The sequence below is a fragment of the Gamsiella multidivaricata genome, assembly GCF_025024155.1.
Source record: "Gamsiella multidivaricata strain RSA 2152 chromosome Unknown BC939scaffold_47, whole genome shotgun sequence".
In the NCBI taxonomy this organism is placed as follows: Eukaryota; Fungi; Mortierellomycota; class Mortierellomycetes; order Mortierellales; family Mortierellaceae; genus Gamsiella; species Gamsiella multidivaricata.
The window spans coordinates 133,568-149,985 of NW_026251755.1; the positions used below are offsets into that span (position 1 = coordinate 133,568).

A 16,418-nucleotide genomic window follows, 5' to 3' on the forward strand; every position below is an offset into this window, starting at 1 on the left:
CTAGAGCAAGTCGCTGGACTTGCATGTCCAGTTCCTTCGCTGTAGTCCTCACACATGCTGCCAGGCTCTGCCCCAGTAGAGAGTATCCATACGCCATCAAAATTAAGGCACAGTAAACGGGGATATAAATATGTGCAAATCGATGTGAGTTCATTGTGCATTACGCCTGTCAATGATAAATTCTGGTTCATCCTTTCCTCCTAAAAAAATAACTGCATGCCCAGGATGTCGAGTTCCCCTTTAAGTTTACAAAATGCCCAGCAGCATCCGGCCTCCATAGACAAGAGTCCTGTGCAAAGCCATCCTCCTGTCCCCATCTCGCATATACAACCCTGCGCTGCCAGTCGAGTCCAAATGGGAATAGTCAAGAGGCTGTAATCCTGCCGATACAAATATCTCAATGGTATTCTGGAGGCCACGTTGGTCTGCTTCTTTCGTCCGCCTATTCCTCCCCTCGCTCGCTCACATGTCGACTTATGCCGAAGGTTCTTGATTCGAGGAACTGATCTCTGTCGTCCCAATGGTCTGGATGATCTCTGTCGTCTCAATGGTCTGGGTGATCTCTGACTGAGTTAGGGTATTGGTCTCGACAATGGCTGCCACTGCTGCAACAACGGCCTCAGGTGCTGGTGGGACGTCCAGAATGTGGTTGGAAACAATAGGTGCCTGGGGTTTCACTCCCTCTGAGATAACTCCTTCGGCTCCAACGGGCTTCTGTTCTGTAGTCGCTGGTTTCGTTTCGATCGGTGTAGGCACATCGGCAACCTTCTCTGCTGGGCTGACGGCTTCGCCATTCTCCTGGGCCTTCTCCATCATGCTCTTATACTGCTTGATCAGCTTGACAGAGCGATCTACAATCTGATGAGGGTCCTGACTAAACTGCAGTGCAGAAATCTTCTTCATCAGCCGTCCAATCTTAGTATCCTATTAGATAAGAAAAAAAATCAAAATTAAGATCCTTGATTAGAGATATACGTTCCTCTTTCACTGCTGACCAAACACTCCACAGCACACAACTCTCCACGAACCTTGAGCATTTGTAGATCAATCTCAAAGGCCTCGACTTCAGAAAGAATGGGGTCCGCTCTTTCCAAATTCTACAGTAGAGAGCAAATCGACAAAATTAGTAAATGCCCATGATGTAATCAAAAAGACGATTTGAAAAAGCATCATGAGACGAACCTGCACAAGGACTTCGTCGGACAGTCCTTCGACCAACAACAGCTTCTGTAACTTGTGACGCAGCTTCAACAGGCGCTCATTGGGTTGTCCACCTATTGTATGGACCATATACAAGCGTTGTCGGTAAGAATCTTCATCGAAAAGTCACATTCTTCACTTGCAGCCCCTTCTCGCCATCGATTTGCAACATACTTCGCAACTTCTTCTTGGCGCGAGTATGATCGCCCGAGTCGCCGGCATCCTCTTCCGATTTCCTGGTCCGACCGTTGCTGGTGTCAGCTCCGCTAATATCATCGTCCACGCTCTTTTTGTCGGACTCCAGGCGGGCGCGGGCTATAGTGCTAGCGCGCTTTTTGGTCTAATATAACGACGATTTGGCAAAGGTAAGCTTAAGAACCTTCGAAATACGTACTGTCTTATGATCTCGCAAAAGGATTCAGTCCATGACGCTCACCTTGGGTGACTCATCGTCATCTTCCTCTTCATCCGCTGGCACAGATCGCTTCGATGGCTTGCGTTTTACGGCCTGATCCTCAGTCGTGCTCGGTCTCCTCTTCTTTCCTGCAGGTTCAGCTTTGGCTGTCTTCTTTGATTTGGGAGCAGCTTTCTTGCGTGCCGGAGTGTCATTTTCATAGCCCTCCTCTTCTTCCTCCTCACCGTATTCGTCCGGTTGCGCGCCGAATTTATTCGCAATAAGACTGGGGTCCAGAGCCTCACTGAGTGCTGTTCGCAGAGCGTTTCCTTTTCGTAGTGATGCCTTTGCCTTTTCTGCAGAGGCTGGATCAAAGGTTTTCAATTCCGACGTTCCGAACCAACCACTAGAGAAGCAAGAGAAGATGAATACAATGGCATGAGCAATTTGACACAGACATATGAATTGGCGATAAAAGAAGGATTGGATACTCAAGAGCGATCCTTTGGAAGTGACATATAAATTAAAGTTCTCCTTATTGAGTTCCGCACGGGAACCCAATAGTGTAAAAAAAAAAAAAAAAATCTGACTGGGGAACACCAGGATGACCAGACAGGCTGGAGCAGGATTTTCGCGCATTTCACACTTGCACTGTACGGAACGGACGACAAGCAGCTATTGAGCTTTCAGGTCCCTGGTACAACGCACAGCGCTGTATGTGTGGTTCGTCCCATCCTGCATTATGCACCTCGCAGAGCTCAATTGAAAACATCGTGGTAATATTGCGCCAGTGGCGCACTACGAGAAAGGATAGTGAACAAGAAAGTTTTCGGCAACGACATGAGACATGTCGATTTTAACAGAGCAAAAAGGACAAGACTCCTAGCAGCCATGAGAAAATCGATGCTCCGTCGTTCACTCTTTTCCGTTCCAGAATGTTGTCAAGCTTAAGGCGAGGGGCCAACAGATGAAAGAGGCCACAAGACATGAAAACGGACAAGGGCGTTTCAGGCGATAAGGTGCGACGCAGAAAACTCTTGCTCTGATCCTTTGAAGATATAGTCCAGATACATGGTAGCCCTTTCATTCCATATGCCACCATAAAGGAAGCCAGTGCAAGAGTACTGAAGCAAAAGCTGATTTTCTTGAAGCAAAAGCTGATTTTCTTGAAGCCAAATCGTTTCAGTGAGGTCCTTTGATGATTTCCATGTGATGCTGGCTCTGCCTTGAGCCGTCCTGCTGCCAAAAAACCATGGTACTTACTAGTCATAAGAGCCGAAAAAGAACACGGGCCAAATGGGCCTCTGTTTTGGCTTTTTACTGCTGACGTTTTCTGGCAAATCATCCTCGTTCTCAATCTAGGAAACAACAGAGTCAAATCAGCAGGAGGTCGTTAGTGTTCTTGTGCAGATTATCTCTCTTTCTCCTGAGCCGGTAAAGGTAGCTTCGAGCGCTTACACGAGCTGGCCACCAAGGGTAGCCTTTGAGCTTGGCAAAGACAGTTGTGCCAATTGGATATGAGTTATCAGTCATGATATCTGAGATATGCTGGTCCTGAGGGAGTTAACCAAGTATTGGGTGGGGTGGAATGAGAGAGATCCTGTAGTGGTGGTGGCGCGTTGAGTAAAACGGCGGGTAAATATACGACAACACAAGGATCCGTCCTGTCTGGCCTAATTGACTGACTGGCGATGTTGTTTCCTGTAAAGAATCGGCGTTTTGACAAGGAGGGATCGATCAGACGGATCCTGCGAGATCGGGTTGGGTGGGAAAGAGAAAGGAATGAAGAGGGCGAGAAGGAAAAAAAGGAAGGAAGTTGATCGTATGTATATGTGCTGTCTCTGAAAAAAAAAAAAAAAAAAAAAGGAAAGGGAAAGCGCTGTTACTAGACACCAATCGTGCGGCGGACCCAGAACACTAAAAAAAAAAACTCAAAATGGCATCATTCCATCATTCCCAGTCCAATCCAGCAGTCGGCAGCCCATCTGGTGCTTGCAATATTCGTGCCCGTCCTGCAACCAGACACACATGCGCGGGCGCAGTATAGTATCCGCTATGGATGTATGCAATGCCATAGATAAGAGCCCCATCGACATCACCCCCACTCTTCCAGTTTTGGTCTACAACTGTGCTCGTCCCGCCGGTAGTCGGTACAAATGCGAATGGGGGACCAAAAACGGGAGAAGTTGCTCCAGAGAAACCGCTGTTGTTTGTTTTCTTACCCATCCTCCCCTCACTCTCTGTCTCTTGTAATCTCTCTTGGGCTAGTTTGCACCTTTTGTCCTCCCCTGATTCAGTCGCTTGTTTTTTGGTGGCAATCCAGTGGGGTGTCAGGTGACCATTTTTAAGGACGAAAAAAGGAGCAGACTGAAGCATAGACCCAGGGTCATGGCTACCCTGGGTTACCAGGGCGGGTACCGGAAATTCAAAGCGGTCGCAATGGGATGCGTTAGCGCCCAACTGAAGACAGACAGATACCTCTTTTGATCAGCGACAATTGCATTAAATAAAGTTCTCCGGTGTCTGTTCTTTCCACACATATCCGAGGGTGCTGTTGGATAGAGCCAGGGCCTTTTCTAGTCTCTCTGCCTCTTTCTTTCTCTTTTCTCTCTCTACCCTTTCTTTCCCTCTGACTTGCTGCTCCGTCTTTGTGCGGTAGTGTGTCTGTTCTGCTCCTCGCTTTCTTACCTTTCTTTAGGGCCTGTAGGTCTGTTGCCCTCTCTCATTGTGGATCGACCGATTCTCATCCCTCGCTTGCCATTCGCCCTTTGTTCTCGCACACAGGATCTCATTTTTGTTTCAACTCCGGGGCCCGCAGGTTCTACTGCCCTTTCTTTTACCTAGCCTCACTCTTCGTCCGTCAAACATTGGCAATTTAAAAACCACCGTAAGATTGAGTCGACTATCATGACAGGTCATTCTCAAGCAACAAGCAGAGTCACCTCTGCACCTCTAAAAGACGGCACCGTCATTTCTGTGAACGGTAAGCAACTGCGATCGTTGATCTCTTCTTGAGGACGAAACAAAGGACCAGGGGTCGTCTTTCTGGGGTCGGGATTAGCAATGGCGATCGTCAGCTTCATCAGTGTCTTCCCAGGGACATTATCGTTTCGTCTTTCTGTTAACGTATACTGCATGATAACCCGCTGTCATTCTGACTTGACACTGACTTGATACCGAATTGTGCCTGTATGAATGGTTGTCGCTGCAGACCATGTCTACATGGCATCCGAGTTCATAGGCGAGTCTTATTATATTGGGCGAGTCATGGAGTTTGGAAAGCAGGTCAAAGGGAAGCCATTGCAAGTCAGGATCGGCTGGTTCTATCGACCTAAGGACGTTATGGCCCGCAGGAATCACGACCCACGACTGCTGGTGGCAACAATGCACTCGGATATGAATCCGCTCTCCAGCATCCGAGGACGCTGTACTGTCACACACCAAGGCTACATCAAGGATCTGGAGTCGTATAAAAAGCAACCGGACCACTTTTATTACAACCAGCTCTTCGACCGTTACATCCACCGCTTCTACGATGTTCTCCCCGTTGATTCCGTCCGCAATCTGCCACCTGACGTTGCGGAGGAACTCAGCAGACGCTATCAATACATTGTGGTCGAGGCTGGTACGGCTTCAGAGTACACTGATGCCCACCGCGTGTGCCTGATCTGCAAACGGTGGTGCGCTAGGTAAGAAAGATCATGTGGAGGGGGGTGGACCTGAGGAGAAATTTTACGACAAACATCGCAGAAGGGACACCCGACAGATTGGACCACAGCGATAGGGGAATTTTAGAGAACATCTTGCAGAGGGCACTTCATCAATCCTATAACTGTTATGTGGATGTATGCGACGACTTTGTACTGGACTTTATCCTTAGTCTGTCCCAGCACTGACAGCGCTATAATGGCCTAACCGCGGGAAGAAGGGCCAGCATGCTCTTTTTTTAGAGTCCAACAAAAGCAAGGAACAAATCACTGAATGCCAGGCTCACAATTGCGGAATATTAAACGCCCACACTATCACATACCATCGTTCCCCTGCACCAACCATAACCACATCCGTAACTGGTACCAGCCGGAGGACCATAATGGACACCAGACAATGTTTGGATAGATCATTATGCGAGAGTGCTAACCGAACACTGCTGTTTCTTTTGTTCCACCCGTATGCAGTGGCGAAGCGCTGAAATGTATTATGTGCCAAGGATTCCATCACATGCTGTGCATCAACCCGCCTATGCTCCGGAAGCCCTCCAAAGGCTTCGCCTTTCAGTGCGCGCTTTGTACAAAGCTGGCCCTGGATTCAGCGTCGTCTTCCTCTGCCGCATCATCGCCATCGCTCTTAAAGCAATCTTCTGCCACCAACAACTCTGCCGCATCATCAGGTCAGAACTCGCCTAGAGGATCTCCTAAACAGAAAGCCGTGTCAACCCTGACAGTCATCCCAACATCGGGTGGCTCAAATGGCGCCTCGAAAGTGAGCTCACGGAATGGCATGGCGGCTTTAGCAGCGGCAGCTCCATCGACATCGCAGGAACAAAAGATGTCGCATATGTGGCCTTTCAGATACTTTGGAACTCATGCTGACATCCAGGATATCTTTGGTATGATCTTGTTTTATGGCCTCTGCGATATCTTGTCCGCACAATCGTCCTGAACACTCCATGAACTCAATCGAATTTTTGCACATTCGGTAGATCCCGACGATCGGGTGTATCCCCGCGCGTCCAGTCGAGTCGGCGCTCGATACCAGGCGGTTGTCGTGAAATGGGACGGTCCAGGCCGGATCCTTGCCACCTCGACAATATTTGACGATCCACAAAATAGTCTGCTAAAGGGTCGCTCGAGAAAAGGCGGTCGCGGTGGAAGACCTCCAACTAAACTGAAAGCTCCTGAAGGTACGATTTCGAATCTCTGTGCTCTCTGTTACAATTTCATGCACAGCCCACCAACACCATGAATTGACGCATTATTTGAGTACCATGTAGTAGAGCCCATGGACACAAATTCTCGGGCTCACTCTGCATCACTGGATTCAACGGCTGATGGACTAGATACGCCTGCAACACCATCCTCACCTGCAAAGTCTGGATTGAACTCCGACGACCCAATATACGTCGAACGTGGGGGCGATGAAACGGTCAGCCTCAGGTATTCGAAACCGAGTCATATATCAGATGAGTATGGTAAGAGAGACCCCATGCTCAAAGTGGCTACCGAATTAGATCAGGGTGGGGCACAGTTCTTGAAGGCTACTTATTGATACTTCCTTTGACGTTGCCCAATAGTTACCGATTACATGGATCGAGTGAAGGAGTTGTCACTTCCGCTGGCCTTTCACTCGGCAGATTTGATCGACAGAGCATTGCTGGAGCTGCAGAAATCAAAATTCAATGCCGAGGAGGCCCTTAATGAGATGACCAAGATTAAGCAACAGGACTTCATGATTAAGGACTGGACTGACAAAGAGATCAAGGCCTTTGAGGAGGGTATTCGTCTCTATGGACATGAACTGTTTGCCATCAAGAAAAAAGTGGAGACAAGGTCAATGAGGGATATTGTTCGGTTCTTTTATCAATGGAAAAAGACTGAGCGTTATCAACCTGTGTATTCTGTCTTCACAAATATTAACAAACCAAAGTATGTCGGAGAGGTTTTCATTCTGACGGGCGATGTTATTCACAATGACTCAACTCTGGCTGACCCATCCCTCTTTTTGTGGGTTCAATATCTCTTATTAGCAAAAGATTCAAGTCTGTGGGACGCGGTACAGTGACATCGCCTGTTGTGGAGGTTGGAAGTCGCTCAAAAGTAGGCATGGAATCGGGACAGGAGAGAGTGCTTGATCGCGACTCTATTATCATGCCAACGGCAGAAAATAGCGGCAAATTCGAGTGTGCTCATTGCGGGACAACAAGCACATCCATGTGGCGGAGAGCTCCTGGTGAAGTCGATCTGCAGAAGAAATTCCCCCGAGTGTTTTGCAATGATTGTGGAAATGAATGGGTTCGATATGTGGCCCTCCCGTCTTCTGTCGATTCTCAAAAGGATAACAAGAAGTCAAAGAACAAAGATCCCTCAGGTATGTCAGGACATGTGTCTGTATCCTTCGGAAGAAACACATATGTCTTCCATACCAATGTCCTAATGCCTTTTCTGTATGATAGTGAGAGGGCCATTGAATGGAACCGCTAAAGTTCCACCAGCGGCAGTCGATACGGCAAATGGGACCAAGCGAAAACGAACAGAGATCAAAGTCGGAGGCGGCAAGAAGATAAAGGAGCAGGTAGCGTGCAGAGCGGTTAACGAATTGAGTCCTTGAGACGATTACGCTTTTTGCTGAGCTAACCGCGGCTATGGCCTCTTCTCATAGTCTCCTGAGCCAACTCGATCGCCCTCTCCTGTACCTGAGGCGCCGTGTGCAGTATGCGATAATATGCCTGCGTTTGGAGAGCAGCTCTTGAGCTGTCAAGGATGCCAGCTTACTGTTCACCGCGGTATGTGAAGATCTATTGCTTGCGGCCTCTGCAGTATTTTTACGAACTCAAGGGCTGTTGCCTAATATCGCTCTTCATCTGCTAGATTGCTATGGTGTGCCGGCGACTGTGGCACATCGAAAATGGAACTGCGATACATGTCTTAATAACGATAATCCTACCTGCTCCACGGTAAATTATGGACTGTCCATGAGATTTCGCATTCAATGTAGCAGCCTAACAGTGCTAACACATCTAGGCATTATATGAATATGTAGACCTACAATTGTGTCCTTTGCACGAAAACGTCAGAGCAGAGCCCCCAAGCGATGAAGAAGACGACAGGCAATAATTGGGCACATATCCTGTGTGCGGTTTGGATTCCGGAGACCGCCGTCGTGGATGCAGATAGGTTATCGCCAGTGGAATCGATCGGGAGGATTCGCCACGAGCGATGGAAACAAGCGTGCTCCATTTGCAAGCAAAAAGCTGGTGCTTGTGTAGGCTGTGGCGAGGGGTGCAAAAAGGTGTTCCATGTCACCTGCGCGCGCGAGGCAGGCTACAAGATAGCGTTTGAGATGCAGCCCACCAAAAATGTTAAGGGTGGATTGATGGTACCGATGATCTGGTGCCCAAGCCACGATCTAACATCGCGTAAAGTGATCCAGATCAGAGACCAGCCTGACGCTTTAACGGATCGGAATGCACTACAGACATATGTCCACTACTACAAGCAATGCGATGACTCAGTTCCGGGCGCGATGCGTAAGAGCCGCCTTCTCATGGCCATGAACCCAGGCATTAGTTCGTCCTCATCGTGGCAGGGTCATGGCTCTGCACACAGCAGGAAGATGTCTAAATCCTCGGTGCATCCAACGGTGCAAGAAGTCTGCAAACGATGTTCCGCCACTGCTTCGCCAATGTGGTGGGAGCTGGACGACAAGGCGCAGAAAGATGCCACGGACCGGGACAGCATACAGCAACCTGGTCAGCCCTATACGCCGCCGCCCTCTCAGCCGCTTCTAGACATGTCTGTCATAGTCAAACTAGAGCACAGTGACAGCCGCTTAGAACGCACGAAGAGTACGATGGATCAGCAGGAAGCACTTTCATCATTAATCTGCCACGCATGTTTTTGGGACGCAAAGACGATAGCTGTATAAATGAAATTATTGTTCATTCTTTCTCTAACTGCTCGTATATCTCTATGGCAATTGCGGATGCGTAATGGAGCACTACACATAGCACAGCCCATAATCTGCTCTATATGCTTATCTTTTAAAGTAATGTTCATATCTCTCGTGGATGCACTGATTATAAGTCGCCATAGCTTTCATGGGGCCTATCGGCAGCTCTCGTTTCGACTGTCTACTGCAGTTAATACGCCGTATTATTGCAAGCAGTGGTCTGCAGGAGTTGCATAGCGTTTCACATTAAGCAATGGATCGCTAATGAATAGCATGGCCAACGCCCGGTCCTCCACTTTCTTTGGACAGGAGGAGCACTCGGAGAGGACCACATGGGTCTCTGCGCATGGTGTATGCAACGCAACAGCAGCTGTTCTTCAACATTGAGTCGAACTACGAGACACTGAAAATAGTTTCATATTAGCGTGATGCGCGCTCTCCATCTCATTCTTCATCTCATAGTGCATTGTCTTTGTTTGTTTGCTCTCTCGATCGGCTCTTCTGGGCGAGCTCTGTCTCTCATGGGCCCAGCTCACAGGACGAGAACTCCTGAAACGCACTTGAACGTAATTGAAAGGCTATGTCGATGCCCCCCTCCCCCCCCCCGCCTAGGTTCTTGGCTTCGTTATCATTGAATAAAAACTGTGGTTTGCCGCCAACTTGCACAACCTGCCTGCTCTTTAGCCTCTTTTCCTCCCCCGCCTCCCCTCGTTTTTAGAGCTCTCTAGCTGTTTCTTTTGAAGAGCTGCACTTCTACTTTGCCTTTTTCCTTTCATTTTTTTCATTTCCATACCTGCTTGCGTTCTTTGCTCCCCCTCATTTGACATCTCGATTCCAGTCAACGCAACTTCATCTCATTGCACTCCTTTCCCGCATTCGATGCACCGAGGTAAGCGCGCGTGTCACAACAAGGTTTACCAGCTGGTTGCACACAGCAAAAAAGCAAAAACTAGGGCAGTGATAGACGAATTGGCGGTGAATTCGCAGCGAATCAGAACACTGGACTGACTGAAGGGACACTGATGGCAGTAAATCCATAGTATACGGATCTAACCGCGTTTCTGGTCACCCTGCTTTGGCTTTTGGTGCAGCAATCCCGTCGATCCCTGCCGTCGTCCCCCTCCAACTCCGCTACAGACGCACATCGAAGGCAAAAGGCATCCCAACATGACAGAAGCAACGTCGTTCTACCGGACAACGCACCCCAGGACCCTTTCTGCATCCTCCGCATCGTCGTCGATTTCCCTATCCTCCCTATCCTCGTCGTGCTCGTATTCATCCGCCAGAGTTATGCGTCGCCCCAACAACGCACTCTGTGACAAAAAGGGCCCAGGTTACCTCAACACCGATGCACGACCTCAAGTGCCCTCATCAGCAATGAATTTGGAGCCCTGCGGAGAACAGAGAGCTGCTCAAGAGACCCCCGACTCGCCTCCCTCCTCACCATTGCCCCTCACCTTCCACATGTCAAGCAACGATTATTTCTGTCTTGGAGGTAGCAATCCATATCATTCCCCCCAACCTCTTAGTGAAAAAGACAATGAGTTGTCAAGAGAACCAAGGACTTGGGAGTGCCGTAATGAATCGGCGCACATCTCGCACAAAAAGTGTAAAGCCAAAAGCGATCATGTCCGGCGTAAGCACGACAGCCTTGGCCCCGAGCAAAAGGCTACAGCAACCAACCCTAGCAACAAACCGAGGTTCAGTCTTTCTACCAATGTCCACCCTCGACCCGCGATTTATACCATAGGATCCACAATGACACCTCCAGCTAAGAAGGCTGCACGCTCTGCAAGTACAAAAGAACGCACTAATCTAAAAGCCACCAGGACTACAGATGCCCACACGCACCCAGAGCCTCTTAAGCCTGTCTCCACAAGGCCCTCAAAAACACGGCCGCCAACTACTATTACAACTACAACAATGAGCACGACGCGACGTATAATCTCGACGGTTATCAAGGAGTCCGCTATTACCACCACTGTAGTAGCAACCAAAGGCACAAAAACTAAAATGGAAAGTTCAGCACAACTCCAGACCAAATCATCCACAACAGTTCCGACATCGATCCCCAAGAACAGGACGAACGCAGATCTTTCGGGCATCTCATCTGGGTCACCAGGATCGGCAATGGTCAGCCGAGAATTGCATGTCTCTCGCAGCAACGCATTGGATCGCCGAACAAGACCCGTTTGCTCGAAAAATACAGTTCTGTCCAGGAAACTAGGCATGGTTTCAACCACAGCAGGTCAGGATATAACAACCTATAAGACAGCATCCACAGGCGACTTCCAAAATAGCTCTTCTATCAAAAGTTCATCAACTACCCTGTATGAGGAAGGCCAAGGCAGCTTGAGAGGCAGTATACCGGACCATCATGATATGCAGGATCCAGTTCACAAGACGTCGGAGGCAACGTCGTACTTTGTTGTATCATCAGAGACCCCCCAGAGTACAGACGATGTTCCTATACCAGCAGCAACATTGCCCACGACGCCTTTTCCAACCAGCCTCAATTCACGCCCTTCGATAATATGCTCAAACGGCATCCAAAAGAATCCCGATGAGCACATTGTTGGCACGGAGCAACCAGAGTTGGGCTCCAGGTCGCCGTCGCCATCAAAACTGTTTGCCCAGTCAGTACAGGAAGGCAAAAAAGCGGTACGAGGCAGCTCCCATAGGCTTTCTGTTCGACAGGGAAGCCGCAGTAGTATACCCGACAGGTGGCATGGTATTCAGCTATCAACGGCGCAGGAGCAAGGCGGAAGAGATCCAGGAAAGGGAAGGCATGAACTGGAGTCATCGCAATGGGTCGGAACTTCTACATTTCTACAAACGCTGCCTATATGCATGCCCGCCAAGTTCCGCGCGTTCTCGTCCGCAGAGACAACGCCCCTGAAGACACCGTCGCCTGGACCATACCCCAGTGCTGCGCATTTGAGTGCGACATTCAACGCTTCACAATCATCACTCGATAGCATCGCGTCCACTACCTCTGACCACTCTTTGAACCAGGGCCCAAGCATCTGTGATCCTGCGCCTCTTATTCTCGGATCGTGCGACCCGATCATCGCGTTCCAGCAAACTGCTGAAGAACGCCCACCAGAAACTTTGAAGAAACAAAACATATTGGATATGTTACCGCGAGAGCTGTCAAAGGCGCCCTTGAGGAATCTCAATGATCGTGCGGCTATGTCCGATCTGATGATGTTCATGAGGGAAAGGAGACTATCGAACTTCCGCTCTGAAGCGTCACCAACGTTGGACACCCACTCTAACACCGTCCATATCGCCGAGGTACCAGATAATTGTATTCGAGGACTCCATTGTCGGATGTGCAAGAGCCCGACGACTGTGACCGATAACAACACCATTTGTTGCAGTGGCATAGAACGATTTAACGTCGGTATCGACATCAGGACCAGTGATGGTAGGAGCAGCAATGGTGACAACGAGAGCACAGTAACCAACTACACCAGTCAGGGCTCTCCAAAAACACTCGACTATATCCAAGACAAGCCTCCAGGTGCCACAGTCAGTTTTCAGGACAAGAGAGCGTTCCTAAAGCTTCAAGAGACGCGACGTAACAGCTTCGTGAAGAGAAGCCAGCGATCCTCCGACAGCTCTTGCTACTGCTGCTCGCCCTCACCTCCATATCCAACCGCGAAGCCTCTTGGGCAAATCTCGCCATATCTATCGGAACACTCGCCTGCGTACGCGCATTCAGTTTCCCAATGGCGTACCCCCGCTCCTTCCGTGGGTCGTATTGCTCCATCAAAGCTGCAGGATCAGAGGCCTCTCAAGCCTGTCTCTCCCAAAGACATCACCGTCCTTCAGAATATGGATTATTCTCCGTGCCGACCCACATCTACACCCACCCCATCTCTCTCTCCTACGGCTCCTTCGTCACCAGCACTTTCTGGATTAACTGTGAGTGCGGGCACATCATTTCTGGATCGTATATTTCAAAGTCAATCATCCTCGCCAACTTCCCAGCCACGGTATCCAAAGTCGCTTGGGCCGATCCTCAACCAACCTGTACATGAAATCCGTTTTCCCAAGGACATGGTGCCACAGAAGCACAGTTCCCTGCTCACCGCACCGTTGGCAAGTCATTCTCGGCCGGGCACAGATTTGGACGACAAGTTCACAATAGGCGAGCCGACCACTTGTTCCGTCCAACATCGAAACACCTTACGCCATTCAAGCGGATCCGTTATATCACCGTCCAGATCAAGCTCAGATCTGCGTTTTGGCGTGGATGAAGTGAAGTATGAAGAGGACCGACACCAACACTGGGATGCAGTTCCGGGAGAGGCTGTCGAGGAAGCTGAGCCATCGGCTGGACCCACGAGCAACTTCTCACACGTATCGAGTCATTACTGCGCCGAGGACGTGAAAGAGCATCGCCGTCCCACCATTCCAGAACATGACGTATCCACGCTGACGAAGAGGCTGGCCAACCTCCAGTTGATGGATTCGCTATGCCCAGATAGTAACTTTCAGGAGCAGCCGCGGCAGGGGATACCACGGATGGACTCTGCATGGTCATCTCAGATCCAGCAGCTCCTCATCCATCTTGCTGAACAAGCAGATCTCGAAGAAAAACCAGCACATCCGTTCATACCATCGAGTTGCCTAGTCAACAGGACCAGCGCTGCAACGACCAATGGCACCTACAGGACACCAGTAGGGTTATACGAGCAAGTACTGACTGACTGGATCCGGCGCCTGGACCTCATCTCGGATAGTGTTTATAGAGATCATCCGGGACTGAAGCGTGAAGTCGGAAAGATACGATGGCAGTATGACATTACCATGAGAAAGCATCGATGATTGCAATAAAACAGTTTGTAAAGGCTTTTTTTTCGTATATTTAGATCTACTGCAATGTTCGCGCACTTTATTAGGTCATTAGACTCATCCTCTAGACAAGATTTTCAAGGCGCGGAGTTGCCAGAGGAACCGGACATGCCTCCAAAAGTCATGTCCCCTGATGCATTCCCATCCAGAAGCGGTGACCGAGGAGCGGTAGGCAAGTGGATGGCAGTTGTCGTCATGGTCGATGTAGTATTATTTCCTGAGGATGAAGGTCCAGCAGTAATAGAGGAAGACGATCCCGCAACAGCGCTACTTCCTCCGGATATGTTGTTCTCTGGCACGGTGCCCGCAGCGCCTGCTGCTGTCGCATTTTCAACCACCTGGACTTGACCTTCCGAAACTCTCTTGAACGTTTCCAGGACCTTGGTGTTGTACCCTTTACACTTGTCACATTTATGGTAGAGAAAGTGATAAGGAGCCTCGGATTTCACCTCACAGTCGTTACAGAGGACGATCGAAAAGATGTTGGCGTACTCTGGCGGCATGGTTTGTTCCGCCAGGAGAGAGTCGATCTTTCCGTAGTAGACGGACATATCGCCCAGGGCCTTCCAGCATGTCGGACATTGGTATGAGGTTTTAACGTACTCTTCGTGGCACTTTGCATGGATGCAGTGTCCGCAAGGCTAGCCATTGACAACAGGATAAAACGCTTGAGTACCAACTCAAAGATTTAACAAGAAAAAAAAAAAAAAAAACTTAGAGATATCTTACCATAAAGATGACCGTCGTTGTGCTGGTGAACATGTACTCTCCACAAATGGGACAATCACATTCTAGATTACGCTCGATGCACTTGTGGTTATCCTTGAGTTGAATATTCATGCAGATGTTGCACTTTTTGCAGTGGAAGAAGTCCTGGTCAAGTCCGTTGCCGAGCCTGCAGATTCCACAATCTGCGCAGTGGTAAATGGACTTTATGGGATCATCGTCCCACAACTTACAGATGTCGCAGTAATAACGAGCCAGCTGGGCATTGCATGAAGAACACGATTGGGCTGCTGGTTGAATAGCCTTACAATGCATACAGAGCATTGTCTTTGTCTCATTCCTAGATCGCACATATTTGTCATATTAGTTGGAAAATAATTCGTCAAACAGGTCGTGCCTTTAAGCCGGTTCATGTACGCACCTGACGATGGCATGATTACACACATCATCGTGGCAAAACCTGCAGTTGAACCATTTGCCGCAGCAGTTTGCCTTCAATTTGCACCCTCGTTTGTAGTGCTTGCAGCCCAGAACACCCTGTTCTTCATTCTATTGTTTGACGAACAAAGGATAGATGGTCAGCAGTGGTAGTACAAGAGATATATCCACGCGCAATCAAAAGGTATCATGATGCCTTACATTGTATGTCGTTTTCAAGTCGTCTTCAGTCGTTTCGTCTGTTCTGTCTGTGGTCTGGTGTTCTGAAGCCTTTTGAGAGCCACGCCACATGAGTTTCTATAGTGAGAAAATAAAATCATGCATGAGATGGAATTGCGTGATGGCTATGTTGAGAAGAAATACGTCAACGTATGGACCTGCGCTTACCTGGATCATTGCTGCCTTTTCTGCGAAGCGGATAGTAGGGTCCCGTTGGATATCCATAATCTTTCTCCTCAATTCGCTTTGAGCCTTCTCATCCACCACTGGTACGACGGCTGCTCTAGCCGAAGTAGAAGTCGTTGAGGCCGCTGTGAATACACTGGATCCTGAATCAGCAAATCGGGACGTGCCTGAACGTGCTGCCCCGCCAGATCGGGTGGAGGAGTTCATTCGTCGATGCTGTCGTCTGAGTCGCTGTGTGAGTGACGAAGAGCGGGACCGGCCGCTGTTGCGAGTAATAGATGTTGCTCTTTGCATCCCAGTGGTAGGATCGACCTGCAAGATAAATTCCTCGTCCTCGTCCTGGTCCTCGTCCGCTTCCTCTTCCTGGTTGTGGTTATGAGTTACAGGCGAGACAGGGGATCGACCGCGCTGACTGTATTCAGCTTCTGTTGACTCTTCAATTTCATCACCCGAGCCAATACTCAGGTCTTCGTCGCTGTCGTCCTCTTCATCCTCGTCTTCGTGGTCGTCCTCGTTCGGCTCTGGGGTTCGTTCAAGTTGGGATGTGGTTGTTAGGACAGAGGCTTCGACTAAGGCTGATGGGTCCTCGTCAAGGCTTTCGATGGGAATCTCTGGAGCATCGAGATAGACACTGTTGGTTCTTGAATGAGGAGAATGGGGAGAGGACATTACAAGGCGCTGAGTGTAAGTTGTGGAGAATGGACGGACGGAACTGTTGCAAAGGTGA

General features: G+C 49.3%; 4 protein-coding genes across 4 annotated transcripts; 2 read left to right on the top strand and 2 right to left on the bottom strand.

The window, feature by feature from the left end:
- Positions 1–903: 903 nt before the first annotated feature.
- On the bottom strand, positions 904–3,434 carry BC939DRAFT_456375 (uncharacterized protein). The gene is made up of 6 exons (XM_051556322.1): positions 3,053–3,434; positions 2,858–2,952; positions 1,637–2,000; positions 1,375–1,540; positions 1,183–1,274; positions 904–1,097 (listed from the first exon to the last, which is right to left on the bottom strand). The coding sequence occupies exons 1-6, from the start codon at positions 3,125–3,127 to the stop codon at positions 951–953; spliced, it is 939 nt and encodes a 312-aa protein (XP_051410591.1). The 5' UTR covers positions 3,128–3,434; the 3' UTR covers positions 904–950.
- A 718-nt stretch (positions 3,435–4,152) lies between these two features.
- Positions 4,153–9,247, top strand: BC939DRAFT_456379 (uncharacterized protein). The gene is made up of 12 exons (XM_051556323.1): positions 4,153–4,301; positions 4,413–4,577; positions 4,806–5,283; positions 5,770–6,200; positions 6,294–6,494; positions 6,585–6,782; positions 6,885–7,236; positions 7,338–7,678; positions 7,764–7,882; positions 7,970–8,093; positions 8,179–8,264; positions 8,351–9,247. Exons 2-12 carry the CDS (start codon positions 4,502–4,504, stop codon positions 9,233–9,235), a joined length of 3,291 nt encoding a protein of 1,096 aa, XP_051410592.1. The 5' UTR covers positions 4,153–4,301; positions 4,413–4,501; the 3' UTR covers positions 9,236–9,247.
- A 1,179-nt stretch (positions 9,248–10,426) lies between these two features.
- On the top strand, positions 10,427–14,095 carry BC939DRAFT_504598 (uncharacterized protein; the record flags this gene model as incomplete). The annotated part of the gene is made up of 1 exon (XM_051560546.1): positions 10,427–14,095. The coding sequence occupies one exon, from the start codon at positions 10,427–10,429 to the stop codon at positions 14,093–14,095; it is 3,669 nt and encodes a 1,222-aa protein (XP_051410593.1).
- Positions 14,096–14,125: 30 nt separating this feature from the next.
- Positions 14,126–16,395, bottom strand: BC939DRAFT_456387 (uncharacterized protein). The gene is made up of 5 exons (XM_051556324.1): positions 15,674–16,395; positions 15,488–15,583; positions 15,270–15,397; positions 14,852–15,188; positions 14,126–14,763 (listed from the first exon to the last, which is right to left on the bottom strand). The coding sequence occupies exons 1-5, from the start codon at positions 16,358–16,360 to the stop codon at positions 14,200–14,202; spliced, it is 1,812 nt and encodes a 603-aa protein (XP_051410594.1). The 5' UTR covers positions 16,361–16,395; the 3' UTR covers positions 14,126–14,199.
- Between the last annotated feature and the right edge of the window lie 23 nt (positions 16,396–16,418).

Bases quoted from the DNA above. Each gene is read 5' to 3' on its own strand.
- BC939DRAFT_456375 (XM_051556322.1), bottom strand. From the start codon at position 3,127: ATGACTGATAACTCATATCCAATTGGCACAACTGTCTTTGCCAAGCTC. The intron at 1,541-1,636 runs GTGAGCGTCATG...TCGTTATATTAG, and splicing joins ATGACGATGAGTCACCCAAG to ACCAAAAAGCGCGCTAGCAC. The intron at 1,275-1,374 runs GTATGTTGCAAA...TCCATACAATAG, and splicing joins CGCCAAGAAGAAGTTGCGAA to GTGGACAACCCAATGAGCGC.
- BC939DRAFT_456379 (XM_051556323.1), top strand. From the start codon at position 4,502: ATGACAGGTCATTCTCAAGCAACAAGCAGAGTCACCTCTGCACCTCTA. The intron at 6,495-6,584 runs GTACGATTTCGA...AGTACCATGTAG, and splicing joins TAAACTGAAAGCTCCTGAAG to TAGAGCCCATGGACACAAAT. The intron at 6,783-6,884 runs GTAAGAGAGACC...GTTGCCCAATAG, and splicing joins TCATATATCAGATGAGTATG to TTACCGATTACATGGATCGA.
- BC939DRAFT_456387 (XM_051556324.1), bottom strand. From the start codon at position 16,360: ATGTCCTCTCCCCATTCTCCTCATTCAAGAACCAACAGTGTCTATCTC. The intron at 15,584-15,673 runs GTAAGCGCAGGT...TTCTCACTATAG, and splicing joins AAAAGGCAGCAATGATCCAG to AAACTCATGTGGCGTGGCTC. The intron at 15,398-15,487 runs GTAAGGCATCAT...GTCAAACAATAG, and splicing joins ACTTGAAAACGACATACAAT to AATGAAGAACAGGGTGTTCT.